General features: G+C 39.4%; 1 protein-coding gene across 1 annotated transcript in view; it reads left to right on the forward strand.

The window, feature by feature from the left end:
* The window catches only part of ABCB7 (ATP binding cassette subfamily B member 7), a 38,596-nt gene that overhangs the window by 784 nt on the left and 10,106 nt on the right, over positions 1 to 27,706 (forward strand). Inside the window, exons 2-11 of the mRNA XM_034064248.1 lie at positions 5,916 to 5,993; positions 7,424 to 7,510; positions 12,781 to 12,900; positions 21,674 to 21,806; positions 22,247 to 22,515; positions 23,969 to 24,057; positions 24,141 to 24,228; positions 25,160 to 25,334; positions 26,683 to 26,840; positions 27,384 to 27,547. Coding sequence (XP_033920139.1) covers positions 5,916 to 5,993; positions 7,424 to 7,510; positions 12,781 to 12,900; positions 21,674 to 21,806; positions 22,247 to 22,515; positions 23,969 to 24,057; positions 24,141 to 24,228; positions 25,160 to 25,334; positions 26,683 to 26,840; positions 27,384 to 27,547 — 1,361 coding nt within the window. The remainder of the gene's footprint in view (positions 1 to 5,915; positions 5,994 to 7,423; positions 7,511 to 12,780; positions 12,901 to 21,673; positions 21,807 to 22,246; positions 22,516 to 23,968; positions 24,058 to 24,140; positions 24,229 to 25,159; positions 25,335 to 26,682; positions 26,841 to 27,383; positions 27,548 to 27,706) is intronic.

A 27,706-nucleotide genomic window follows, 5' to 3' on the forward strand; every position in this document is an offset into this window, starting at 1 on the left:
ACACTACTTCTGTTTGGTAATAAGCTTTGTTCTTTCTTGGGAGTACCACTGTTCCATGAGCAGCTTTTCACTGCCACCTGCCTTGATTAGTTGCCCTTGACAGGCAGAATTCTGTCATGGACTGCAGTCAAATTCATGTTACTTAATAGATGAGATATATATGTACGAGGGCTGAAACAGTGACTTTGGGGGGTTTATTCTGAAACTAGTGCAAGACAAGAAGCTGAGAGTTGAAGTTTCTTTGACATTTCTTTTTGCTTGGTATTTGGATATGATGAAGTATATCTGGGTACTCGGTATTGCCCAGTGTTCCTGGGGACATATTTTAGATGTGAATGAATAAGTAGCAATGTTGTCATGGTAATGTGTAGCAGTATTAATGAACATTCCCTTTTCCTTTTGAATGTTATTGTTTTCATGTGAGAAATGCAGATTCTTGCTGAAAAGTTTGAATTGCCACATGTTGCTGAATGTTGATTTGCACTAGGTTTTCTGAGCTAGGAAGTTAAGGCTGTGTCTATAGCGTGTGTGTATGTGCAAGGCTTCATCTCTTTGGCCTTTTGTTTTCTAGGCATTTCCATGTTAGAAAGTGGTCAATTATTCATTTTGGGTTTTTTTTTGACAGTCTGCTGATTTTGAATGTAATTCTGCTTCAAGCTCCACATTATGACAAACAGCACATTTTACATAAGTGTGTTGTGCAAATTGATTATCATCTAGCAGGAGGCTCAAGCTCAGTGTTCTGGAGTTGTTTGTTATAATGCCTTTACAAATTTTGGGACTAGTTGCCATGATTTTCTTAACATTTAACTGAATTTGCTGACAGGAAAATGCTCTGTCCTGTGATTTCAGTTTTCCTTCTCATTTTTCACCTAGCTCAATGAATACTGTCCCTGCACCAACAGAAGTGACTGTCAAAAGCTGGTGAGGCACTTCAGCAGATTGTATTTCAGAGAGATTAGCCATTGGTTCTTATAAATTAGGTCATTCAGTGTTTAAAACCTCTTCTGGGAGCAAGTATGTGCATCCTATTTTCGCTCCAGTTATTTGATTATTTTGCTATGGTTATACACTAGTGCGAGCTGTAAATATTTTTAATGGGCTTATTCTGAAAGCTTTTCTATGTGTTAAAAATTGAAGAAACACACCTGCGTTTGCATTTAAAACTACTTAAATTTACTTGCTGGGGTCCTAAGCTTGCGTCCTGCACAGTCATCTGGGAATAAGGTTTAATGAAAGGAGTGTTTTATGGCACTGTTCTGTGAAAGCCTCCAGGCTGCTGTGTGCTGCCACATCTTGGTGTACTTTAGTGTGCAGAAAAGCTCTTATATTACCTTTATTGCTATATTCTAGGTAACAGATATGGGTTAGATTTTGCATTAGGTTGTTGAGTATAACCAAGGGCAGTAAATGTGAAATAAATGCCTGTGATCCAGCCCTCCCATCACTTGGGATGGGAGACTGGCAGGACCCAACCACATGTGAAATCCAGAGAGTGGCTTTAATGGCACATCTTTCCTGAATGGCACCTAAATAGGGCCTTTCTGGGAGGGCACACCTGATGTGACACAGTTATACTGGCAACATGGTACTTCTCTTTGCTCTATAGTGAATTCACTTTTGTGAGTAAAATCAACTGTACAACCCCAGTTGTGCTTTTACTGATGTAACTACACAAAGCAGCAGAGGTTTGTTTGTGTTTTTACAGCTCAGAGTGGTAAACAGGATAGCCCTAGCCTAACTCGTGAGGAAAAAATGTGGTTAAAGGAAGGAAAAAGCTCTGGTGAAATGAACCCAGTGGAGAGAATGGACATGTTGGATGTGGCCTGCTTGGTAAGCTCTGGAAGGTGGTATTTCTTTATTAGGAAGCTTAGGGTTTGCTTTATATTTTGTGGAACAGTTTTGCCCACATCCAAAAGCTCTGTTTGATCTAAAACATCAGTGGAAGGAAACCAGCATTTGACTGAAAAGGTCCAGAATCCTTTAAGGATAATTATTTTAGTAGGACTCTCTATAAGACAATAAATACACAGAGGGGTTTCTTTCAGAGAGGACTTAAGCAGTTTTGAAAGTGTAGCTTTGTATGTTACTGCAAGGGTTAACGGTAAAAAGTAGAAGATACTTCTTTTCCCCTTGCATTATCTTGCCCTTCCAGCTGCCACATGAGGTGATAAAGCATGTGTTCTTCTGCATAATTTAGTAATACCCCTTGCTCTGAAGTGGTTGTAAGAGAAGTTTGGGGCGTTTTCCTTACACTTCTTTACAGTTAGCTTTTTTAGTTTACCTGAAGCCTGGTCTGTTCTGGGAAATGACAGTGATGTTTATTGTCCAGCTGTCATTTCACATGTCTGTGTGCATTGCTAAATTCTTTTCTCTAGACTTTGATGGTGGAGTTGAACAGCTTGATGCATGGGAACTATTAATCAGCAGTTTCTTTACTGACAGATATGTGCTTTCTGTGCTCCTTGAATTATCAAAATCCCTTTATAGAGGAAGCAATCCCATATGTCTCTGTATAAAATGGATGTCTAATAATACTGAAAATCGTCATGAGGAAGGATATATAATGAAAAGGAACAGATGGGAATACGGGAACTTGATCTGAAAGTCATTTGGGGAATATGAGGAGGGCACAGGGGTGCTGTGGTGTACACTGGGGTGCCTACTGTCATGCTGCATGGGTTTTCTATTCTGCCAATGAGATGTGTTTTACCAAAACAAGCCAAATATGAGGGTAGATTGGTAAAATGGGGGGGTGGGGGTGGGTATCATTTTGTTAACTTTCTTAGTGTTGTTTGCTCTAGGTATACGTACAGAGCAATTGCATTTTGACCCTTGTTAAACCTTACTCCAGTTAAGTTTATATTGTTCATAGTGGTGACAGTGTAGTCTACATTTATACCAGAATATTTTCACTTTTTCTCTCTTCTTCTGCTCTTTCCTATTCATCTTCTCTTTTTGTTTGCCTTGCAAACTCGGCAAAATTAGGTGGGACTTGAACAGTGCACAGGTACTTGAATCCTACCTTCAGTTCTCTTTTCTGTACAGTTAAAAAACCCCAAACATCCCCATTAGATTATGTTTGGAGCAGCATGTAACATACTCCAGAGAGAAGCTTCTAAGTGTAGATTTGACCTTGTGCAAATGTGTTTAAACCCTGTTGTTTGTTTGCATTTATAGTATTTAAACTACTACCAACAGTCATGACATTTCAGCAATATGACTTTTATGTGCAATCAGTACTAGACATCTGTTTCATCCTTTAGAATCATATCCAAAAATACATTAAAAGAACATAATGGTGTAGAGTCAGGCATTCAGAAGTTAGGAAATGCCACAATTAAAGTTCCCTGCATAATTTCTTAAATTTAGAAAGAAGCAGGACTTGCTCCCATTCCTTTAAAGCAATAACCTGCTACTTTTATCTGTTGCTATAAAGTTTAGGTATGCCTTTCCTTTGTAGTCTTAAGTCTCTTGAGAACGAGTTGTAGTGAGGAATGTGTGGAGAGTGATGCCACTCATTTGGGCAGCTTTACTAATACTACTATGATGGCCAGGTATGTATCAGTGAAATAAATTGTTCACCTTGTTTAATTCTTTGTTTCTTTGCCAAGACTTGGATTTTAGGCAGGAGCTTGGGAGAGGATTGAGACTTCCAGTCTTCCAGGCTCAAGACTGAAAATAAGAACAAGATTTCCTGTGTACTTTATGCAAATCTTTTAATCTTTTTACTGTATTCATCTTGTAACCCCGTGACAGTTTATAGCTTCAGTCAAGTAAGTAGGCTATCTGCTGTAGTCATTGAGATTAGATCTGCTGGTGTTTCAGTTGAAGTTGTTGCTGTAATGTTATTTGTTGCATGCATCAGTCAGAAGAGAACTTGAAGACTTTGGGGTCAAAGGATATGGATTATTAGTAAAATATTTTTATTATGTCCTAGGAGTACACTCTAGGACAGTAATTAGCTTATTTCCAGTAGCTGTTGGAGCATCTGCTGTGTGCTCTTATCTGCCAGGAATAAAGAGTTAAATACCTGGATTTCAATTCTTACAGTACTCTTCTTTCTCTTAAGAGGCCAAGCAGGAGAGAATGGTGCTGCCCTGGGGGGGTTATGGATGTGTTGTCCTAAGAGGAACCAAAGCACAGTTGTGAGCAGTGATTCATCAGCCCCTAAACTCTTAACTTGTCTTAATGGTCTTTTATCAGTATCAGGTGTTTGAGGAAGTATAAATGCTGGTGTAAGGATACTGGGGTTTTCAGTGTACCAAATGTGTTCTAGGTTGTAGGAGACAGGAACTCAATCTCATTGGTGTGTATGTAGGACTTGCTGGATGTAGCTTCTTGCCCTGGATCATGTCTCCACTATAAATTCTAAATTGTCATAGTTTAACCCATTTGCCTGAATGGCCTCTGACTGGTGAAGCAGGTGGAGTTGTGTTGAGGTGACTGCTGAGTTACAAACACTGCTGCCTTTTGTGTTGGTTATACAGCTTAGCTGGGTGTTGGATTCTAGGTACTGCCCAGATGCCTTGGCAGGAGTGCCTCCTACTCCTCTTCCATGTTGGTGGGAACTTTTGTCTCAACCGTGCCTTTGTAAGGACTGCATTGGTTTGCATTAACTTGAGATGTGCTGAGGCATCTTGAAGTCCTTCTCTTTTTCCATTATGTTTTCTGTTGATGAAACCGTTGCTTTTCATATGGAGAATGTATTACTTAGATGGACATGAACCTGTAAAATTATGAGTATTTCTACAGTGAAGTGCTTTATAACTGCAGCTCCTGCATTTAACCCAGGTCTTGGAAGCATTTCTTTGTATGTAATGTCATATAATGGAAGTACTTGAAATAAGCACATCCCATGTGGCAACTTGTGGGGGAGTAATCTTAATTTCCTTTAAAATGACTGACTAAATTATAATTTACAGTATGTATCTTAGGACAGGAGCAAAGGAATGGTTAAGGCAGGGTATAAAATACAGCAGTGCTGCTGCCTGACAAGGTTAAAAATACCCTTTTTATGATACTTGTCCTTTGCCTTGGGCTGATGAGCAGTTCTTCTATGATTTTGCTCTGTGGTAATGATTTTTCTATAGCGTGAGGTGCGTGGTTAATATTGCAACAGGGCAGTAAAAGATTTAATATCGAGTGTGTCAAAGATGATGTGGCACCGTCATTGCAAACCGAAGGAGAGGCCCCTGTTTTGCCACTGGGGAAACACTTCCAGCTGGTCCATGTAGGGAAAATGAATGGTCTTTTGAAACTCTTAGGGAAATGTAATTGTTTTCAGTGTAACATGTAAGCATCCTGCAGTTGGTGCCTAGCAGGGTATCTATTAAAGATGCATCGATGGGTATATGATATTGGGTGTCTCATGTCCTGCCTACCTAAAACCTGTAGTCAGGCATGTTCTAATCTCTGATAGCCCCAGTGCTTTCCAGTGAGGAGCTGCAGCTTTGATTAGCCTTGTGGTCTGTGAGACAGGCATGGCATGAGCCAAGCAAAGAGGGATTGGAAATGGCAGAACCTATAAGCATAAGAATAACAATTTATAATGAAAAACTGAACAAAAGAATAGTTGAAACAAATCAGAAGCCAACCTGGGAGGAAATTGAAATGGGAAGAAAGGGAAAACTTGGTGCTTTCATGGTACAAAAGAAACAAAGCCAGATGGGAGTGGGGATTCAGGGAAGAGGGAGGTTCATTGTCACTGGCATTTTTAATGGTTGAATGTAATTTATTTTACAGCTGCTCCCCACTAGTTCTCTTTTTCTGTGGTCACTTGTTAAGGAACAAAGCCATCTGCTCTGTTTTCATGTTCTGCTTGTTTACATGAGCTAGACGAATATTCTCTGAATGTGAAGTGCATGTTCTGCACGACTCCTTTTTCACTTCCCCCCCCCCTTTTTGTTCTGTAGGTTCCACCAATCTGCAAGCAAAGATCATGGCACAGTCTGGGGGGAGATTATACAAGGCCGTTATTAGAGGCTTCAGAGGTAGGTATAAATTGGTTCTCTTCCTGCTTGCAGGTCAAGAGGAAACTCAAGCCCTTGGAGCATTTTTTCACTTTAGTTTGCTGGGTAGTTCATTTACTTCACTATTTACAGTTTTGAAGTGCAGCAGTTTAAATGGCAAGTTGTGTCTGCCTCTAGAAAAGGAGATAGGTTTTGTTAGAGGCTTCAGTGTTGCAGTCTCCTCAAGAAGTCCCTTTGAATCTCTAGAAACTGATAATAACACAGTAACTTACAAAGAACAGTTCTTAAAAACGTAGGGTTTGTGTATTGATACTGAAATTCCTGTTGTCAGGCATAGAAAGTATCAATGCACAGGAAACTGTTTTCCTTGTAGGGCTTTATTACTTCAGAATTCTGCTTAGAAACTCCACAACTGCTTAGGTTGTGGAATATCAAGAAACCATGGAAATTTATTCTTATCATTTTGAATGTCGGGATGTCAGGCTCTTATTCCTGGGAAGCCTGCTTGCCTTAACATCATGTAAACATAAGGAAGCTGCAGTTTTTACTGTTCATGGAATAATGATGACATGTTTCTCAGTAACACACTTTGCTTGAATGAAGCTGGGAAATGCGTTTGTCTTGGGTTTTGTTGTTTTGGGGTTTCTAATTTTAATAAATAACCACTCATCAAACTGTCTCAAGCAGCTAAAAATTGTTTGAGGGTCATCAGGACTTCAAAGTGTGAAATCTACTTTGGTTTTATAATGTTTTTCCTTAAAATATAGACAGTGAAATTTAGATTTGGGAAGCCCTGAGGTCTGCTGTCAAACCATGCACATGAAATGGAATTCTTAAAGAGCTTTTACATCACTTGAACCTGGAGATGGTAAACATGCAGCAAGTGTCTTAAACAAAATGCAGACTCTTCTTGAAAAGCTTTACCATGTCCATTGTTAGTGACAGGCACTTCAAAATTGAACTTGGACAAATGCCTAGTGGTAGCGAGTTGTTATCATGTAGTACATGTACATGCATTAATAAATTCAGAAGCTTCCTCTGTGTTTATTTAGCAGGGAACCTTGTCGCTCTTTATGTACATTATTACTGCTTAAATGTATTCCACTTTATACATTAATGTGTGAGAGTACAATTATCCTCCAAAACATCAATTTCTTAATGTTTTTAGTCCACTTTTCAGTTTTTAAATATCCCAGTTAACAGGAGGCTCTGTCATCTTCAGCTCCTGGCTACTTGGAACGTGGTCTTTACTATACTGTAAGATCTATAGTCCCTTTCTTACTATTGTTTCCATAAGTAATGCAAGATTTTTAGAGAGAGGTGATATGTTTTATTAAAGCAAGTTAATACAGTTGGAGGATAAGGGAGGCAAACCAGACCTGTTCTTCCTGTTGGCTTTTACATGCATGTTTCTTGAGGCTCTTGCAAATTGACTTTTCATTTTCACACAGATCCTCCCGAGGTGGCAACTGATAGAAAAGAGAACATGTTGGCATGGTCATGCAGGTGGAGGGCTTCATACAGACCCAAAGGAAGGGGTAAAAACTTGCTTAATTTTCCTTAATTAGCATTGCTTTTTAAGTGAAAATGTGATCAGCTTCTTCCCCCTCCCAAAAAAAGCTGCTGACCCCAAGCAACAACTTGGTGAAAACTGTATTGGCAGATAAGTAAATGCTGTTTAATTGTTGATGTTGGTTTGCTAGCTCCTAAATCACTGAAAGTTTGTAATAACTGTTCAAGTGCTTCAGTTGTTTTACTGAAAACACAATCTTTGTGTCAGATACTCCTTTGCATTTGGCCTGCTTTTTGTCAGACTCTTTTTCATGGGAAGCATGTTCCATTGTAATTTATTGTGGTTTGTTGTTCTTGTTTCTGACTGATACATCCCTGTTACTTGACACTTGGGGTAGTAGAAATTAGCTTGTGAATACCAGTTAGTGCATCTTTTGGTAAAATTGCATTTGAAGGGGGAGGGAAGTAATTAAACTGCATGTATTTTTACTTGGATTTGATGTTTATGCATCTGATGTGGCTTGGCTGTATTTATATTCAGGAAGTGCATGTTAAGTACGGTAGGTATGTAAGGAGCAGCAGTATCTTTTATTAGACTGAATGATTAAAGTGAGAAAATGAGGCAAGCTTTTGGTTAAAACAACACAATATAAACTTTGCATGATTAAAATTGCAAAATCAAAGCTCTTGGGTTTATGTAACTTTCATTTTCTCACTTCCTGTGCAAAGTTATTTCTGATGTGTCACACAGAATCAGTCAGTGCGATGCTTATAACTTGCTCGAACTTGTGTGGGATCTTCCCAAATCTAGTGAAGACCATGTTGATGACCAGCTGGAATTTCAGTGCAGAAGGAGGTCTTTCAGCGCAGATTTGCTCATGCTTAAATGTTCTGATGATGTCTTTCCTACAGCCTCATTTGTAAAGAAACTGAAGAGTTAAACCTAGGATTTCTTCTTAATTTTGATCCCAGAGTTTTCCCTTCACTGAATTCAAACCTGTTTGTGTTACAGGTAGAGGTCAGAAGAGATGCTGCTAAAATTTATGCTTTGGTAGTAAGAGGGAATTTCATAACCAGCTTGGTTTACCCAACATCTGTGGTCTTTTCTGCATAAGGCACAAAGGGAAACAGAATAATCGGACATCTTCACCCAACAGTATTACTGGCCCTGCATGTAACATAAATGTCAGGCTAATTTTAAGATCCTCCTTGCAACATGTAAGGCTGTTCCAAAGATCTAGGCAAAACAGACTGTAAATCTAGTAGAGTGTCCTGTAATTTTGTATGTTATGGAATAGAATTATTATGGATTGTATTTGTCCTGGAAATGGGAGGAGAGTATTATCCCGTGTTGTTGCTTTGGTGATCATGCATCTGTTGAGCGTCATTATTGGTTCTTTGGGGTTTATTTTCCTACTAGAATTTCTGATCACCTGGGGATGAATAATTCCCATTTGCTGTCAAAAAAACCCCTTCATTTCTCAGAACTCCATGGAAAACTTTTTGTATATCCCTAGAACAAACTCACCGTCATAGAATTCATCTGCAGATCCATTTCACAGACTCACTTTCACAACTGACCTATCTTCAGAAATACCTCAAGGGGCTCTTTGTTCTTTTCTTTAAACAGCTATTTCCTGAAATGCAGACATTTTTTTAACTGACCCTAATATGTGATGGGCAACTTCCAGGACAGATCTATTTAATCATTATAAAGATTACATTACTTTTTTTACTTTCTACTTTTCAAAGGTCTGCAGCTTGGCATCATTCACAGATTTACATTTCAGGGTTTTCTTGGGTTGGAAAGGAAATGAAAGGTTGTGTTTGCCAAAACACTAGTAACGTTAAGGAACAGTGAATGTTCCTTAGCATTAGAACTCCCTAGGAATATGTTAGCCAGAAATTTGGATGCCAGCTGGTGTTTTTTTAGCCTGCTAGGCAGTGTAAATATTCCGTGGCATTCTGCGTTCACCCATTGCTAGCAGCTATTCCTGGATAAGCCAATCTCCGGACTTTTTTATTCCAATAAATGGAGCTATAATGTAGTTAATATATGATGCTGTCAGTTAAAGGCTGTTGTGTAACTAAAGAAGTATCAGCTGTTGTCCAGGAGAAAGCAGCAAGGGCTAGCTGTACGAGAGGTGAAATGTGCAAAGAGTGGAAAAACTAAAGAGGAACATTGGGTGCAAAAGGCAAGAGGTCCTCAGTGAAAATGAAGGGAATGGAATCTTCAAGGAGCTATGGGAGAAGCTGACACATCTGTTCTTTTACAATGTAATCTTTGCTTCCAGCAGTGGCTGATGTACTGAATGCTGAAAATGAAACCATTGCTGTTCTCTACCACCTTTGGGGTTTTTTGTGGGTTACTTTTATTCCTGTATGTTCTGTATACAAAAATTGTGGTTCCTGACTTGCTGCCAAGCAGACATATATTGCTTGCTTATGGAAAGACTGATAGTCATGATAGAACCCTGATAGCCTTTCCCTACCACCACCAGTTCATTCAGTTGCTATTTAGTATGCTTGCATTCTGTGAAGGGATCCATAGTATGAAGACAAAAGACTCACTATTTCTTTCCCAAAGTTTGGAAGGAGAATTCAGGCATTAGTTTGACATATATTTAAGCTGATAAGGGAACTGAAGAAAGAATCCTACCTCCTTCCTCACCTTGGTGTCTTGCTACATAGGTCACTGTATGGTCAGGTAGTGAGCTAGTGTGAAGTGATCTAGCTGAAAAAGGTGTCTAGATGGTGGGAACACTCTCTCCCTTCCCAAAAAACATTGCTGCCATTTAAAGGGACATAAAAGAAATGCACCCCTTAACCTTTTTATATAAGCGGAGAATTAAAAAAGGCCCTGAGTCAATTAAACAGATTGTTCATTTTAATTCTTAATGTTGCCACTTGCGTATTTAAACCATTTTCAATCCATGTTTCTGTGCAATGGTAACATTTATTTCATGGTAAACTTTGATGTAATATGTGTGCATTTTGCATCTCCTTTGATATTTCTCCTTGTTCCTTTGCAAGGCCTTTGGCAAATGGCTGGCTGCCTTCTAACTTCTTTTTCTGAATGGATTTACTTCTGTCACTGTTCAGAGCCATGAAGGAAAGGAAATAGATTCCTTCTATGCAGCCCTTGGATTTTGTTCTTTTTAATAGCTTTTCTGTGCAAAGTCTGACTAGCCAATAGCAACATATAATTAGAACTGCTCTGATGCTCTAGTATCTTTTGTGTTAAAGCGATACCTCTTTTTAACTTCCTTTTAACCTCTAAGTGGTGATCAAAGATATTTTCCAAATGTTTGAACTGCTATTTATGCATATCCTCAGCTCAGATGGAAAGATTTATGTATGTGCTGCAGCAGATACTTCATCTCCTGAATGGGTAGGATGCAAAGGAAGCAGTTTTGCATTCTGTCTCCAAATACACATCTTCCCTATATCCATTTTTTAAAGGTCCTTTGGAATGTGCTTATACTGTGTAATGCTCCAATACATTTACAGTTGCTGACAAAATGCAATATCTCTTACCCTTTGGTTTGCTTTGAAGCTATGACTAGAAACACTGAGATGAGTTTTCTAGTGCTATGAAAAGCTTACCTGTATAGGGTTGGCTTCCCTGGCTGCCTTAGCAATCTTACCTTTTAACAGGACTCTCCTTTCTTGCTCATTCACACTGGACCTTACCATAGAATTTCTGTTCTGAATTGGTTTCTTCTCAAAGTCAAGGAGGGAGCATTTAAAGTACACATTAGAGTGAGGGAAACATTAAAACTGACCCTTTTGACAAGCTTCTGTAATGGTAAGTCATCTTTAAAAGGTGTGGACTAACATTTTGTACCCCCCACTCCCCCCCCCGGCCCCTGACTACAAAATATTGCCTGAAATTGAGAGATTAGCTGCTATTTGCTGCCCTCCCTTCAGCTTTAGATAACCTTCCTGTCTGTCAAGCTAACCCCAGGGTAATCAGCAGAGAAAAATGAGTTGTTGATGCTTGTTCTGTATGTTACTGCATATGCTGTTCTTCTTGATTCAGTAGCATGGTCTAGGCTTCAGCTAGTTAATATATGTAGCTTGGGAGTTTAGTGGAATGTATCTCTCAAGTAGGTGATACAGACTTCTGTCCATCTGTAAAATAACTTGTATTTCTGTAAAAAAAATACAACCAAAATCACCACCAAACCAAAATAATCCCAAAACACAACCACACAAAAAAAGCTCAAATCAAAACCCCTAATATTTCTCAAAAAGCCTTGTTAACTGAACTGCAGTCTTGTTTAGAGCAAAATTTGAGGTTTGGAGAAGAACCTGCTTGAATTCATTAAAAATGGGCATAATCAGTTAAGCTGATATGTGGCCATTTACATCATCTGCCTTATGAAGCCTGGTTATCCACCTTCAGGGGGCCAGTCTGTTAAATCAGGTGGTGATGTTGAAAGCTGAGTTAAGGCCACTAGAATAGTTTTCTTTCTGGTAGTTATAGTTTCATTGGGCACCCACTGATGGACTGTATGCCCTAAAAACATGGGCAAAGTAAGAATGTTTGTCACTTCTCAGCAAAGATTATAAGAAGACCAAAAAACTGTGAAGGGAATTGTTGGAAATGCTTAAATTTGCAACCAAATAATCAGAGCTGAAATCCATATTCAGTTGAATTTATATGTTAACATAACTGCTCTGTTTCAGATATTTTAGGTGCTAAAATGCTGGTGGTTTACACTGTATTCTGTTGTGTCTCATGAATGTTCTTCAAACTACTAAGGTTTATTGTAGACCTTTCAGAGTTCTTTCATTCCTTGGGTTTTTGTCACTTCATTAACTTCACATGTTGCGTTTCTTCCTCCCATTTTTTCTGTGCTATGTTAAAACAGCTTCCAAAGAAGAAATACCAACCCATTTTGTAGCATATCTTAAGAAGATAAAAAAGAAGGACCAGTTTATTTGTTCTGTGAAGTACTTAAACCATGGTGAATTGTGGCTTTTTCTGTATTCCACTTACAGCTAGCTGCACTTGCACTCTTGAGGACATGTGAATTAAGAGCAATTCATCTCTTTTAGCAATGTGTCAAGGATTTATTACCTAAAAACTGACAACTTGAAATTTCAGTCTGCAGTCGTAGTCTCAAACATGAAGTGTCTGTTGCCTATCCAGTAAAATACAGAAGTGATCCAAATGTATTAAATTCATTTTTATTTATACTTATTTATTATTTAATCCTTTATTGTTATTTATACTTATTTTGCTTCCTTGGGTCTCTTTATGATGCAGTGCTTTTGTTCTTTCCAATAGCTGAAAGAAATAGATGCCAAAAAGATCATCAGAGCAATGTTGTCTTATGTGTGGCCCAAAGACAGACCAGACCTGAGAGCCAGAGTTGCCATATCCCTAGGCTTTTTAGCAAGTGCAAAGGTAAGTACAGATACTTCACTGTACTGTGATAGTTTCTGTTCATTTGGAGTTTGTACAAGGAACAATTTTTTCTATTATTATTTAAGGGGGTTATAGGCTTAAGATGTTTGTTTCCTGTGTGAGGAGCACATAGTATTGGAAATAATAGCTTGGGTATTTTAAGGGGGTGTGTATGCATGTGATACAGAATCACAGAATAGTTAGGGTTGGAAAGGACCTCAAGATCATCCAGTTCCAACCCCCTGCCATGGGCAGGGACACCTCACACTAAACCATATCACCCAAGGCTTCATCCAACCTGGCCTTGAACACTGCCAGGGATGGAGCATTCACAGCTTCCCTGGGCAACCCATTCCAGTGCCTCACCACCCTAACAGTAAATAACTTCCTCCTTATAGCCAATCTAAACTTCCCTGTTTAAGTTTGAACCTAGTCCGCGTTGTCCTATCACTACAGTCCCTAATGAACAGTCCCTCTCCAGCATCCCTGTAGGCCCCCTTCAGATACTGGAAGGCTGCTATGAGGTCTCCACGCAGCCTTCTCTTCTCCAGGCTGAACAGCCCCAACTTTCTCAGCCTGTCTTCATACAGGAGATGCTCCAGTCCCTGATCATCCTCGTGGCCTCCTCTGGACTTGTTCCAACAGTTCCATGTCCTTTTTATGTTGAGGACACCAGAACTGAACACAATACTCCAAGTGAGGTCTCATGAGAGCAGAGTAGAGTGGCAGGATCACCTCCTTCGACCTGCTGGTCACACTCCTTTTGATGCAGCCCAGGATACGGTTCCTTTCTGGGCTGTGAGCGCACACTGCAGCTGGCTCATGTTCATTTTCTCATCGACCAACACCCCCAAGTCCTTCTCCTTGGGCTGCTCTGAATCTCTTCTCTGCCCAACCTGTAGCTGTGCCTGGGATTGCTCTGACCCAGGTGTAGGACCTTGCACTTGTCATGGTTAAACTTCATGAGGTTGGCATCAGCCCACCTCACAAGCCTGTCAAGGTCCCTCTGGATGGCATTCCTTCCCTCCAGCGGATCAACCGAACCACACAGCTTGGTGTCATCAGCAAACTTGCTGAGGGCACACTCAATCCCACTGTCCATGTCAGCGACAAAGATATTAAACGTTTAAGACCGGTCCCAACACTGATCCCTGAGGGACACCACTTGTTACTGGTCTCCAGCTGGACATTGAGCCATTGACGACATGTAGCCATCCAGCCAGTTCTTTATCCACCGAGTGGTCAGCCTGTCAAATTGATGTCTTCAGTTTAAGACAAGGATGTCATGTGTGGGGCAGTGTTGAGCACTTTGCACAAGTCCAGGTAGTATATACGTGTGTGGTTAGGAAGATGATGATGACAACCACAATTTTCATTTCCATTGCTCACATTAGTTCAGTATTTTCCATTGCCATTTAATAATTTACATCATAAGATGGGAAATGTGAGTTAGAGGTTGCTTACAGATCTTTTCTTGCATGGTGCTGGATTTCCTCAAGGCTGTATGCTTGTTTTCTACTTTGAACTTGAGCAAACTGGTGGTATCTACTCATAACTCATGCTGTGCTATGGAAAAGGGAATTTGAGCTCCAGTCTTTTGGTATTTCTCTGTGGGATGACAGTGAAATTTCTGTTGTTTCAGGGACTCCTCTGATGTCCCAACATGAAACAAGCTGTATAATTTATTTTTTATATTGAACCATGCTTTCATTCAAACTATTTTTCTGGTAGTCTTTTGATTATGAAATGGAGGGATGCTTACCTTTATTTCATTGTTTGAAAGGATCTCATACTCTTTGCCTGCACCAAAATTAGTATTTATTTGTTCATAGAAAGAAGTAGGCATGCAGAAGCTTTCAGCAAATTAATGGAGGATATTCAGATTTCACAGACCTTGTAGAAATAGTTTAGAAGAGCAAATGCTGAGGTTTTGCACAAAACCTTTGCTTTGGAGGAAAAAAGTATGTGTTTGATTACAAAATTTACTCCAAATATTTTGCGTGTTTCATATGGCTCAACAGGGTTTCTTTCTAATGGCAATTTTACTAAACATAAAGCCAATATTAGTGTTTTGTTGGGATAAGCTAAAGTAGGTACTACTTAATCAGTGAGTTGCAGCACTTAAGCTGCTTACACTGGCAACTTACTAGCGTTCAGTAACATTGCCATGTTATGAAAAGAGAGAAGAAATGAATTTCTGCTATATAGGTGTTGAAAGAAGAGTACTTGGAAATGTGCTCATTTATGTGAGCTGAAGAGGTAAGGCCAATCTTCTGGTCTGCAGTTCCTTCTCATGAGCAGTCTATCAGTTGCTAGCTGGTATTGGCTACAGCAGATATTTTGGGTTGTGCTGCTGTTCAGGACATTGCTGATAATGCAGGTGACAACACGCAGGATGTAGCATGTCTGTACATGGTGAACTTCTACCCTTGTTTATGCCTGTGTGAAATAAAGCATTAATCACTGGTAAGCTATCTGCTCAAAATGCAGCTGCAAGGAGCAGTTCACCTTGTGCACCGTGCAGTTGCCCTCACAATAATAGATAACTGATTATATGCTTGGCTAGCTGAGGTTTTGTGATGTGTATTTAGCAGATGGATATGAAAATTCTTCTAACTCACTTTCTTTTTAAAGCCTCGTATCATACTGTTAATAATAATAACCTGAAGGCAATTTTGAAGTAAGTTGGAAGTATTTTACTTCTTTTTCTCTTCCTCCACTTTCCCAATTTGTAGGTTATATGAAGATGATGGAGGATGTGAGTCATGAATCTGGTCCTGCATGTGGCAGCCTTGTACCTTGCTTTTAGAAAATCTATTAATGTTTCAAGCAGCTTTCTGGGGTATAATGAAAACAAAATTGATGGCTAGCATGCCTGACTCTTGGAAATAGCTCTGGTTTTGATATAATGCAGGGCTGTTATGTTTCTGCTGGGATGGAGAGAGATGCTCCCCCCTGTCAGAAAACCATGCACTTAATTGCTCTATAGGGAAGTAACTGGATGTTTGGATCTCTCTTAAGTGTTCTCTTAAATTCCCTACTTCAGGTTCTGCATAAGGCATCATGGGAGCCCTGATGTCCAGGGCAGATTCCCAGGAGCAGAGCAGAAAACCTGCTGAGCTTTGCCCAGGTTTTAGAAGGTGCCTGTTAAAGCACAAGTGTTTTGTAAGGATGTTTTGGATGTGGTTGGGAAAACACACAGGGAGCTCTCTGCAGGGTGTATGTTATAACTGGCTGGGGTGAAAACCTTCAGGGATGTCTTCTAGCTCTCCTTTGATAAAGTTTTGTTTTGTTCTGTTTCAGTCATGAAAAGCCTTGGTAGAGCTCAAACATTTTTGAGTAACTACAGTCTAAGAAGTTACCCCTCATCACCTGAGCTATCCCCACTCTGCCTTTGGGGATTAAACTTTCTTCAACTACTTCATGCTTACACGTTCAGTATATGTGTAGTTACTGTGACATAACTGACATGCAATAGTTTGTTACAGAGCTATAGTTTCTCTGTCATAGCTTTGAGCCCTGAACATCTCCTTATCTTCCAGAGCAAACTACAGGTCACTTTGTTCTAGAGGAGATCCAGTTAGTTTACCTGTGGCTTGTCTGGACTATGTATAATGCTGTGCAGCTTCCTCATTATCCCTTTTGGGAGCCCTTTTGTTCCAACTGCTTGGGAGGTTAATTACAATGTACTTGATAGTCCACACAAAAAACCTTAAGTTTGCTAAAGTTTCTCTGCTATATACATGTGTCAGCACCCGAATGCCACCGTGTCTTTCTCCTCACTGCAGTCCTGACCCAGTTTCTTTGCTCACTGTGAACTTGTCTGTGTCTGAAGGACTTAAGTCCTTATTATGGATTTTGTCTAAAAGCTGCTCGTTCGTGGGGGTTTTGCATAGAGAACTATGTGATGCCTAATACGAGTCACCTTCCCCAATAAGAAATGCTTTTATAAACCTTTTGGACAATTTCCTCCGATTTTGGTGAGGTTTTATATGTATGTATTTATAAAGTTAAGTTTCCAGTCAGGAGAAAAGATCCAAGTGGTGACTCTCTGAGACAGATTCTGTAGGGTGGCTTCAGTTTTACTGAAGAAAACTCCAGAGGAATCCCAGAGGAGAGGTAGGTTAGGAAATCCTCAGTCATAGGAAAAAGCATTAGGAGTTAATCACACCCAGTTTGATTGGGCTTACCCACCAAACGTCCAAAAGCTGGAGATCATACCTGCTGCTCTGCTGCTTGAGAAGATATTTGTTTCTAAATCTTCCAGTTCAGTGAAGTTCTGTTTCAAAACCAAAGCTGGTTTGTGTGCAGCTACTGAAGAGCCTGCAGTTACAATCTGTCTTGGCTCCTTTTGTGAGGTCCAGTTGCCTGTCATGGAGCAAATGATTGTGATTTTTGGTGCCTTTTTGTCTACACATAACCACTGGTAGTATTGTTAGCCTTCAAAGTGAGCTGTTTGTATGGCTTTTTATGACTGGTTGCTGACAGGATGGAGTCTGCTCTAGGGCTAGTAAGGTCTTTTATTCCTTGGACGATTCATTGTATTATGACACGCTTTAAATTTTTACCTTAAATGTTTATAGCCTATCTAGACATGTGTGATCTGAAAGATGCAGCAGCAAGGCAGCTGAGGGGAGTACATAGGGCATCATCTGTGTGTTAACAGCCTGCTCAGGTCCTACATAGCTGTTTTTTTCTTTCTCCACATTCCCTCTCCCAGCTTTTGTCTTCTCTACTGCTGTATGTATGGTAAATGCTGCTTTACTTTTCTGTTTCTTTTTTCCTTCTGTGGCACAAGAAGAGCGCTTGGGCTTCTGAGAAGCTGGGTTAAACACATGAATATGACAAAATCACTTGTCACCTCTGTCAGCTTGTAATGATTTTTTGGCCTCTTGGTCACAGACCATGCATGTGTTATTCATGAGCCAGAGAAATCTTTCAGACTCTGCATTTCTACTGACTGCTAATCCTCTAAGTTTTAGGAGAAGAAATTGGTTGGCAAGGGAGGCAAGACACAAGGGTTGTGTTGTAAATTTAGCCTGTATGCCAAGATAACGGTATCTATCTGATAAGTTAAGAACATCTTGGAGTTTGAGCCCTTTTTATGGGCTCAGATGGAGTTAGATAATGACAATAAACCTTTAGAAACTGCTAGTGGGAAAAGTACATTTCAGGTCATCATTAAATGTGGAGGAGACATGAAGCCAGATGCTTCTTCCCTCTTCTGGATCACATTATGTAGCTTCTTTAGCAGTTTTACCTCTGCCAGTGGTGGAGCTTTCTGTTTATGTTTTCACAAATGGAGCTGTTGAATGTGTACATTTATATCGGTCCAGAGATAAATTCAGTCATCTTCGTGTCAACGTTTCTCATTGAATTATTGGCAAAAGAAGAGCTCAGTGTAGACCAATTTTATCTTGTTGGGGCTCAGCCTGTCACCAATTCATCATCGTTATTATCAACAGGAAATACTGGGAAGAGCACAGTGAAAGATAAGACTGTGTGCCATAAACATAGTGTAGTCCCACAGGGGAATAGAGATGATGCATTGTCAGCTTAAAACAGTGCAGTCATTTAAAGAAATGTTTAAACTCATTTAAGCATGATGCATTATAGTATAACATGCTGTTAAATGTGGGCAATTGACTTGGGATGACTTCTTGGGTGCGTATTTGCTTTCCAATAAATTCAGGCAAGGATAAGCTGTTAATTCACTATTATAAATAGAAAATGTACAAATTCGTGTTTAAAGGGTCTTTTTAATGGCAAGTATCAAGCTTTTGGGCATTAGGAGGAGGAGGGAAACCTATACATTGCATAAGACAATTGTTTTGCATGGTGGCTTTTCATAGTGTACTTAGGTGTGCTTAAAGCTTTTTGTTCTCCAACAGCAAAACCAGGCTGCTACAGAGGTAGCTCTAAGTTTATGTAAAAGGCTGCGATTTTGTTTCCATTCATGTGAATGTGATTTCATTGACTTAACAAATTGAGTAGCAAAGGCCTGTTTCTAATAATGGCTTCTCATCTCTCTGGCTATAAACTTTGTAAGATTAACTTCTTCTTTTTGTTAATATTAAATTACTGGAAAGCAGATTGCTAATGAAATGCAATATTGTGCTGCCTTGTTCTTATTCAAGCTTTACCCTCCAGGAATCGGAACAGCTATAACCTGAGACCAGGCTTTAAATTTCATTTAAAACTCTATTGGGTGGAATTATATTGATGTAAAGGAAGACGTTTCTGCAAAACTGATTAAATTAATTGCAAGTGGAGAGCTGCATCTTAAAGAATACATCTCTCTTCTTGAAATGGACTTTAAGATCTATCTGTAGTTCTATTTCTGAACTACCTGTAGTGTAGCATGGTCTGCTGAGGAGTACAATGCCTGCAGAGGGATTTGTGCGAATCTGCAGCAAATCAAGGCAATCTGCATGACAATACTCTGATTTTCTACCGAGTAGTGTCTCCCAGGAAAACCTGCACTGTGTCATGTTGGTCACCTCCCTAACACACGTGCTAGTGTATTTGTCTTTATTAAGAACAAAATGCCACCCAAAAATTGAATTTCAGTGACTCTGAAGGGAAAGCAGAGGGGCTTTGATTGTACAGGGGAAGGAAGGGAGTGGAATTTTGCTGTTGTAAAGATTCAGAATCTCTGTTAATGCCTCCTCAGTTCCTTGTGGGGCTTTATGCTTAAGGTTTAAGCATGTAATGGCAGTAACCTGTTTGCTGTGTCTAATTGAAGTTATCAAACATTATTGTATACTGTTGCTTTGATGGTGTTTGTTGGCTTTCTGCAGATAATGCTAACCGCAGGTATTTTCTTTAATGGAGATTTCCACAGTTCCAATCTATTAAAAGGGAGCTGTTGCTGAATGGCTCAGGCTTGCACGGGAGAAATGGCAGAAGGATGTGTTTGAAGGAGGGCCTGATCTTTCAGCTGTTCTCCTTTTTGCGCTCACAAACCAGTAATAATCTTGCTTAGATGCTCTCAGATCTCATCTGGCTCCTCTCGGGAGCTGTCTAGATGATGCTGTGCTGAAAATGTGGTCGTCTTTGGTTGGGGTTTGTTCCTGCTTAGTTGTTTCACAGGGGAGATGCCAATAGGAAGAGGAGAAAGTGGATTGCTTCCTCATTCGTATTTAAGGCTTTTGCCTAAAACTGTTTAAATATAACATTAAAAATAATTTTAATTATAATTATATATTAATTATTTAACTGTAACTGAAGGAAGTATTGTCAAAACCCCAGTTTTCCCTCTTGGTGAATGAAGTCTTCCACTACTTACAGTAATTTGTATCACTGGGAATATCTGATACTGGTATAGTTGTTATGCTTGCTAAAAGCCTGTCTTCCAGCTTGAATTTGTACTGAAGTTATGAAAGACTTTACACGTTTCTTGCTTGAGACCTAGTTTTATCCCATTAATTTGCAGTTCTTTCAGTGGGCTTTCAGCTCTGACAGATGTCCCTAAATACAACCAGGATCTAAGTGGGTATACAAAACATTTGGTGGAGAGAGACGAAATATCTGTGTCAATCTGTTCTGGTTTTTTGTTTCTTCTCATGTGAAATAATTTGCTATATACCCATAATTTTTTTCCCAAATATTGAAAAAGAGCCCTCAACTTCAAGCAGAGTGAGCTCACTGTGAAGTATTTTAACATCTGCCATGGTACAAGATTGTAGGTCTTAACGTACTTGATCAGCTGCTAAAACCTTGAATACTTTATGTTGAAATCTTCACTGTTAGAAGCTGTTTGAATTAAATCTATTAATTAGATGACAATTTTCTTTCTTGTTGGTACAAGTGAGGGATATAACAATAGAACATTAACAAGACTTAAGAATTGTGTGTTTTCTGTAAGGTTTTTAGTATTCCCTCATGCTGCAATTGTGCAAGTCCTGAAGTTGGTCTAATTACACCTCTAGCCAGCTTGGTTTTTTGCATGTAGGTGAGACACCACTGTTACAGGAGATGCATTTGGGTTTTGGTGTTCTTCAGAATCATCCAGTGATGTATGATATGTCCAGGTTGTGGATAGGACTTTGGTGTTTTGATTGAAGGCTCATGTTGAAGTGGTCTGCAGTGTCTTGTTGGCTATATGGTCTGCATGGAAAATCATCTGTGCTGCTCTGCTAAATGCTTGGGTTAATATAGATATTAAGTTAATATTTACAGTGATGTTGCAAATGGAAAGTGTTATTGAAATATTAAGGTAGTTTTAACAGAAGAGACAAAGGATAGGTTAACTTCTTTTCTTGGGCTTCACTAGAGCTTTGGTTTAATACATCCATTAATACATATTTGGTTTAATACATAATCTCCGTTGACCCAGTGTTAGCACTATGAGGGTGAGTTATTTCTTTTGTAGTAGTAGTTCTTCATAGTGAATATTGTCAGCAACTCCAAGAGCAAACAACCTGTAATGGCAATGTAATTTAGGAGCATGGGGTGTGTGTCTGCTATTTGATTCATTTCTAGTCTTGCCATTGCTGTACTGAGTGCTCAACCTCAGTTTAAGTGCCTTTGTACGATTTCTTTAGGATAAAAATTGATGTTTAAAGGAACCCACGAGAGAGACAAACTAACCCTGCAGTACCGGGAGTAAAGACTTAATAGGAGAGCATTGTGCTTGAAATCAAGAGCCATCTCACCTGCACTAAGTGGTTAAGAACTAAATATAACAGTAGAGCAATTTCAGAAAAACAGCCATGTTCCATAGGTAGATGCTTTAATGCATATGGACTAATTGATGTTCTTATGCTTTTAGGCCATGAATATATTGGTTCCCTTCATGTTTAAATACGCAGTAGACAGCCTTAACCAGATATCTGGAAACATCCTCAACCTCAGCGATGCACCAAGTACAGTGGCAACTGTGGCAACTGCTGTTCTCATTGGCTGTAAGTGGTATTCCCAAATCCATTAACAAGTGTTAACGTTCTTCATTAAGGGAATGGGACAGCAGAGCTTTTGGCCTGTGCACTGCTAAGCACCTGGGATGGTTATTTCACAGTTACTCCATGTGTTGCTGTCCATTTCCAATGTTCTGTGACCTGCTTCTGGGTATTCTAATTAAAATATGAAATAATACTTATAGAAATGATTCTTGATTATAAATCCTGCCCTTTCATATAACCAGCTGCAGAAGAAGCTGATTCAAAAATCTGTGCAATGCTTTATAAATGAAAAATAGCATAAAGGTTTGGACCTGTTAAGTATAAATTACCTTTGAACTAAAAATGTTGAAAATATGTAAAGAATGAGCCTAATGTAATTTCATGCATGAAGGGAGCTTGGAAATATAACTATTTTAATTTCATAAACTTCTCATCTTTTTTAGATGGTATCTCAAGAGCTGGGGCAGCGCTATTTAACGAAGCTAGAAATGCAGTATTTGGGAAGGTAGCTCAGAATTCAATCAGGAGGATAGCAAAGAATGTGTTTCTGCACCTTCATAACCTGGATTTGGCATTCCATCTAAGTAGGCAAACCGGAGCTCTGTCAAAAACCATCGACAGAGGAACAAGAGGCATCAGTTTTGTTCTTAGTGCTTTAGTATTTAATCTGGGACCTACAATGTTTGAAGTGGCACTAGTCAGTGGAATTCTGGTAAGTGGTGTTTATTCCTGACTTGGAATTGTCTCATTTAGGAATAATACATTGGTTTTCTTTTACCAAAGTCTGCTGAGCATTAACAATTGCTTTTACAAGGTGGTTGTGAAAGCAACTGCTGTAAGGGAGAACAATATGTAATTTTCAAATACTAGTTACTTTAAATCTGAGGAAGCAGAATATAATTGTCCAGGAATCATAGAATCGCAGAGTAGTTTGGGTTGGAAAGGACCTCAAGATCATCCAGCTCCAACCCCCCTGCCATGGCCAGGGACACCTCACACTAAACCATGTCACCCAAGGCTCTGTCCAGCCTGGCCTTGAACACTGCCAGGGATGGAGCATTCACAACCTCCCTGAGCAACCCATTCCAGTGCCTCACCACCCTCACAGTAAAGAATTTCTTCCTTATATCCAATCTAAACTTCCCTTAAGATTTAACCCATTACCCCTTGTCCTATCACTACAGTCCTTAATGAAGAGTCCCTCCCCAGCATCCCTGTAGGCCCCCTTCAGACACTGGAAGGCTGCTATGAGGTCTCCACGCAGCCTTCTCTTCTCCAGGCTGAACACCCCCAACTTTCTCACCTTATCTTCATACGGAATGTTGTGTCTTAGCATGTTGAGGATAGATGAGGGAGTGATTATTGGTTCTCTTCTGAATACTGCTCTTCCCTTATCCAGAACTTAAAAGTGAAAATTTTCTTTTGGAAAATAGGCTGCTTCTTGCAGGTTTTAAGCTTAATTTTAACCTTTTCTTTTGTAAATCACACTTACTGTCTTTGAAATCAGGATCTTTGGGTATTTGCAGGCTAAAATATAAATATGTAGCTTAGACTAAATTAAAAGCAAGAATCTTGTTTTGTTTATCCCCATTCTTTTTAGAAGGACTTAATAAAATTTGAATGTAACAAGATGAGTTAAAACCCCTGTTGGTATTGGATTTAATTTTATAACCTTTGGAAGTTACAACTCAAGCTGGCTGTGAGCCAGCCTGCAATGGTGCTTTAATTCTTCTTCTTATAGCTTTTGTCTCCTGATGTACCCTGAAGTAGAGAAAACACTTCAGTTTTTTTGCAAGGCCATTTGTTTCTTTCCTAGTCTTCAGCTTGCTTTCAAAATCCACCCCAAAAGCATGGAAACAAATACTTATTTGTGATAACAACACAAACATCAGCAACATTTATGTTTTATAATGGCAAAAATAACTCCAAGTGTCATAACACGTTAGCTCTTGGTTATCTCCTCCAACCTTTTTATCTGCACCTTTCTCCTTGCTGCTTTCCTTCTGAGTTTATACCTGTATTTGGTTTAAGCTGTTCAGAGCAGGGAGTATGTTGGGAGGGACCTTCAGAGTCCTAGTCTTGGGTTAAGCTGTTAGAGTTTTGAGACAACAGTGAAGTTTTGAACATGAATATAACTTCTTGTTTGTTTCTTTTACTTATTCCAGTATTACAAATGTGGTGCAGAGTTTGCTTTAGTGACTCTGGGGACACTAGGAGCCTATGCAGCATTCACGATAGGGATTACTCAGTGGAGGTAAGGCCTGCCCTCAGATTCCTCAGGGTACTTGGTGTTGCCTCAGCCTGAACTCTTCACTATATTAAGCCTTCATTTTACAGGACTAAGTTTCGAATAGAAATGAACAAAGCAGATAATGATGCTGGTAATGCTGCGATTGACTCACTACTGAATTATGAGACTGTGAAGGTAAGACCAGTCTTTACTGCCAGGCTCTTTGTCTTTCTTCCGTCAGTCTAAGGAGAGTGAGCAATAAGATTCTTTTGTAGGGCTACAAATGGGGAGCAATAGCATATTTTGATAAACATTACTCATTGGAAGAGCACTACATGATATTGACTGGGTAGCGTGAAAGTCATTAGTGGGGCTTGGAAAAACCTATTTGCTAGTAAGAGTGAGAAGTTTCTTTCATGCGCAGTCACCTTGACCCTCGGTTTCTGCAAGAGTCATCACTTGCAAAGTTGTCTTCTGAATGTCAGCCTGCAGCATACTGTCTTCTCAAAGGCCTGTGTACTGCTTTCATTACCTGTTGTGGTTTGCAGCACTCCATTGCAATGTTCACATTAAAGAGCAGGTCTATCAGTTCTTGTACTGCTACTGTTAAAAAATCCTGTGAGCCACTTTGAGGTTGTCCTGGGTAATGCTCATTTTATGCTACTTTTAATTGGAGAGCTAGAACTGGGATGATAAACAGTGGTGTCAGCCATGAAGAAGGACTCAGAAGTAGCTATTGTGTGAGAAGTACTGTTCTAGACAAAGTCACAAGGATATTCTAGCACAGAGGCAGAAACATTCTCTTCTTTTTAGTATCAAATGGCAGCTGGTGTTTGGCTTTGACATTAATAAGGTAGGAGTTGTGCAAGACAGGCACCCAGTGTTACCAGAATGAGTATGGTAGGGATCTCTAATGTCTCCTTTCCCAGTGCAGAAGGTGCTGGGGTTTGCTCATGTGTTTTGTTTCCACATATTAATCTTCTATCTCTTTTTAACTATTAGAAGTCTTGAAGGGGGGTTGTGTGTATATCTGTGCATGTAGTATGTTTATACTGAAGTATATAACTAAGTATACACTCTAGTATGTTTGAGACTGTCACAGTTGTTATTTTTGTGTATATCATAGTATTTCAATAATGAAAAATACGAAGCCCAGCGGTATGATGAGTTCTTGAAGAGATATGAGAATGCCTCCTTGAAGACTACCTCTACTTTGGCTCTCCTCAACTTTGGACAGAGTGCTATATTTAGCGTTGGCTTGACGGCCATCATGGTGCTTGCCAGCCAGGGCATTGTTGCAGGTAACTCATCTGTCTGTAAGCTAAAAATGACTCTCTTTTACCTTTAATTCATTCATAATAGAGGTGTTAATTAAAATTAACGTATGGTGGATGTGATAGTTTACTTTGAGAGGTTTTGGGTGTTTCTGCTGCTTGTCATAAAATTTTGGGAAGTTTCTGTTAAAGGGCTCTGAAAGACACTTATATAAATACAAATACTGCTGTGGACCTTCTATAAAGATCCTTTCTTTTTACCCTCCTTTCCCGTGTTGCCAAGGATCAGAACTTTTCCGCAATGTGTAATGCATATATTCATGTGCTTTGTCTCCAGTAGTTTTATTACTGGTGTCCTTCACTTTCCTTAGAATAATAAGGCCACATTATTCAAACAATTGCTTCAATATGTTAGTGTTGCATCTGTACTTGTTTAATTTACTACATGAAGTAAAGCCTTCTTGTTTAGCAAGACACAGTACAAGCTTCAAATCCAGTAGATGAATGCAGCACTGGGATGAGGCTCAGCTAAAGCAAGGTGATTTCAGAGTAAAAATAATGATTCTTTGAACACTGTTAGCATCCAGATCTGTTTGAAGGGTAGACCTTTATATCATGTTGCCTTTCTTGCGTCTGCTTTGCTCTTTTAAGAGATGCCAGGATGGGGAAGAGTTATGCTGTGAATGGGTAAGTCAATAGGTGCAGTTTATGGCTGTCCTTAATAAAATTTAGAATAGCCTTCAAGCAGGATGGTAGAAATACAGCTTTAAATCATCTTTCAGGACCTGTTTCAGCTGAACTGACCCTGCACTTACCTTTAGCCAGTGTGTCATCCTGAGTTTTCCTTTCATCAGTGTATTTGATTTTAAGCTGCCTGGAGGTTCTCACTATATGCTTTAGCAGCTCTGTTGTGTGTAGCATGCAGGTCCTCTTTCTTGATCATGACAAGTTCTGTCATTTGGATTTGTCTGTAATTGTACTTCAGATTCTTCCCCCATTCTTGCTGTCATGTAGCAGTTCCTCCCCTTCTCACTCATTTAGGCCCCTTTATGTTTCTCTGTGGAACTGACAACTTTCCAATCTGATGTTTTCCATGAATTTCCTGCTATGCTGCTTGTCTAATTTTCCAGATGCTATTACATCTTTTAAGTGAAATCCACACAAGCATTGCCCCTCATTTCAGGCGCCTTTCTATGTAAAATCTGATCTTGTGGGAATGCATTTGGTTTGCTATTTAAACATCTGAGTTTAAAAATGGGATAAAAGAAACTAGACTTGATTGACTTGGTTATATATATTTTTTTAATCTTTTGGTGCTTCCTAACAAGACAACCCTTTAAGTCTCCTTATTCTCTCACATCCGTTTTGTCTTAAGGCAGCCTTTCTGTTGGAGATCTAGTAATGGTGAATGGATTGCTGTTCCAGCTTTCTCTTCCCCTAAACTTCCTGGGAACAGTATACAGAGAGACAAGACAAGCACTTATAGATATGAATACCTTGTTTACACTTCTCAGTGTAGATACCAAAATTAAAGTAAGTAGTAGCTTATTTTCCTAAAGTATCTGGGTATTTAATAGGGCTGTTTTCTGGCAATGCCATCATTTCACCCTGCTTCTTACTTTCCAGGTTTAATTTCTATTCAAGCTGTTGTGTAAGGATGCTGTTCTGCCTCCTCTTTATGTGCTGTTAGTGCAATAGCAGCTGCTTTTTTCTCGGAGAGCCTTTTAGTGACAGCAAAAGTTGCTTCACAAAAGCTCTGTTTCTATTGAGATCTCTTTTATTTAAGTATTCATGCCTGGTGCTAGATGATTAATTTATTTATAATTAATGATGCCGAGTTTAGTGCTGCAAAAGAAGTTACGAAGCAGAGCATTTAAGCAGAAATTTTTACCTCCTTTGGGGCAAAGGAGGAACAAACCCATTTCACTCATGTGGTGGATTGTAATGATTTTCAGCCCATCCAAGCTGGAGTGTCTGTTTGCCTTTCTTCTGAGCTAGGAAATGGACTGTTCGGCTTGTTGAACTGCTTGAGATACTTGCTGGGCAGTGTATAAAGTGGTACTCTTCTCTTCATAGGACAAAGAGCTGGCTCCACCCCTGCAGATCACACCACAGACTGCTGCCATCACCTTTGATAATGTGCATTTTGAATACCTTCAGGGACAGAAAGTCCTTGCTGGAATGTCTTTTGAAGTCCCTGCAGGAAAGAAAGTGGCCATTGTAGGAGGTAGTGGGTCAGGGTGGGTAAATGGACTAAATATGCCAATCAATGCAGCATTTTGTTTTTCAATGTGTTTCTTCTTGTGTTTTGCTTTTTATTATGTTTGTGACATCAGTTCTGATTGGAGATAGTAAATGACAAACTAGGAGTGTAACATAAGCTTTAATTCTTTTCTATT

The sequence above is a fragment of the Melopsittacus undulatus genome, chromosome 6, assembly GCF_012275295.1.
Source record: "Melopsittacus undulatus isolate bMelUnd1 chromosome 6, bMelUnd1.mat.Z, whole genome shotgun sequence".
NCBI lineage: Eukaryota > Metazoa > Chordata > Aves > Psittaciformes > Psittaculidae > Melopsittacus > Melopsittacus undulatus.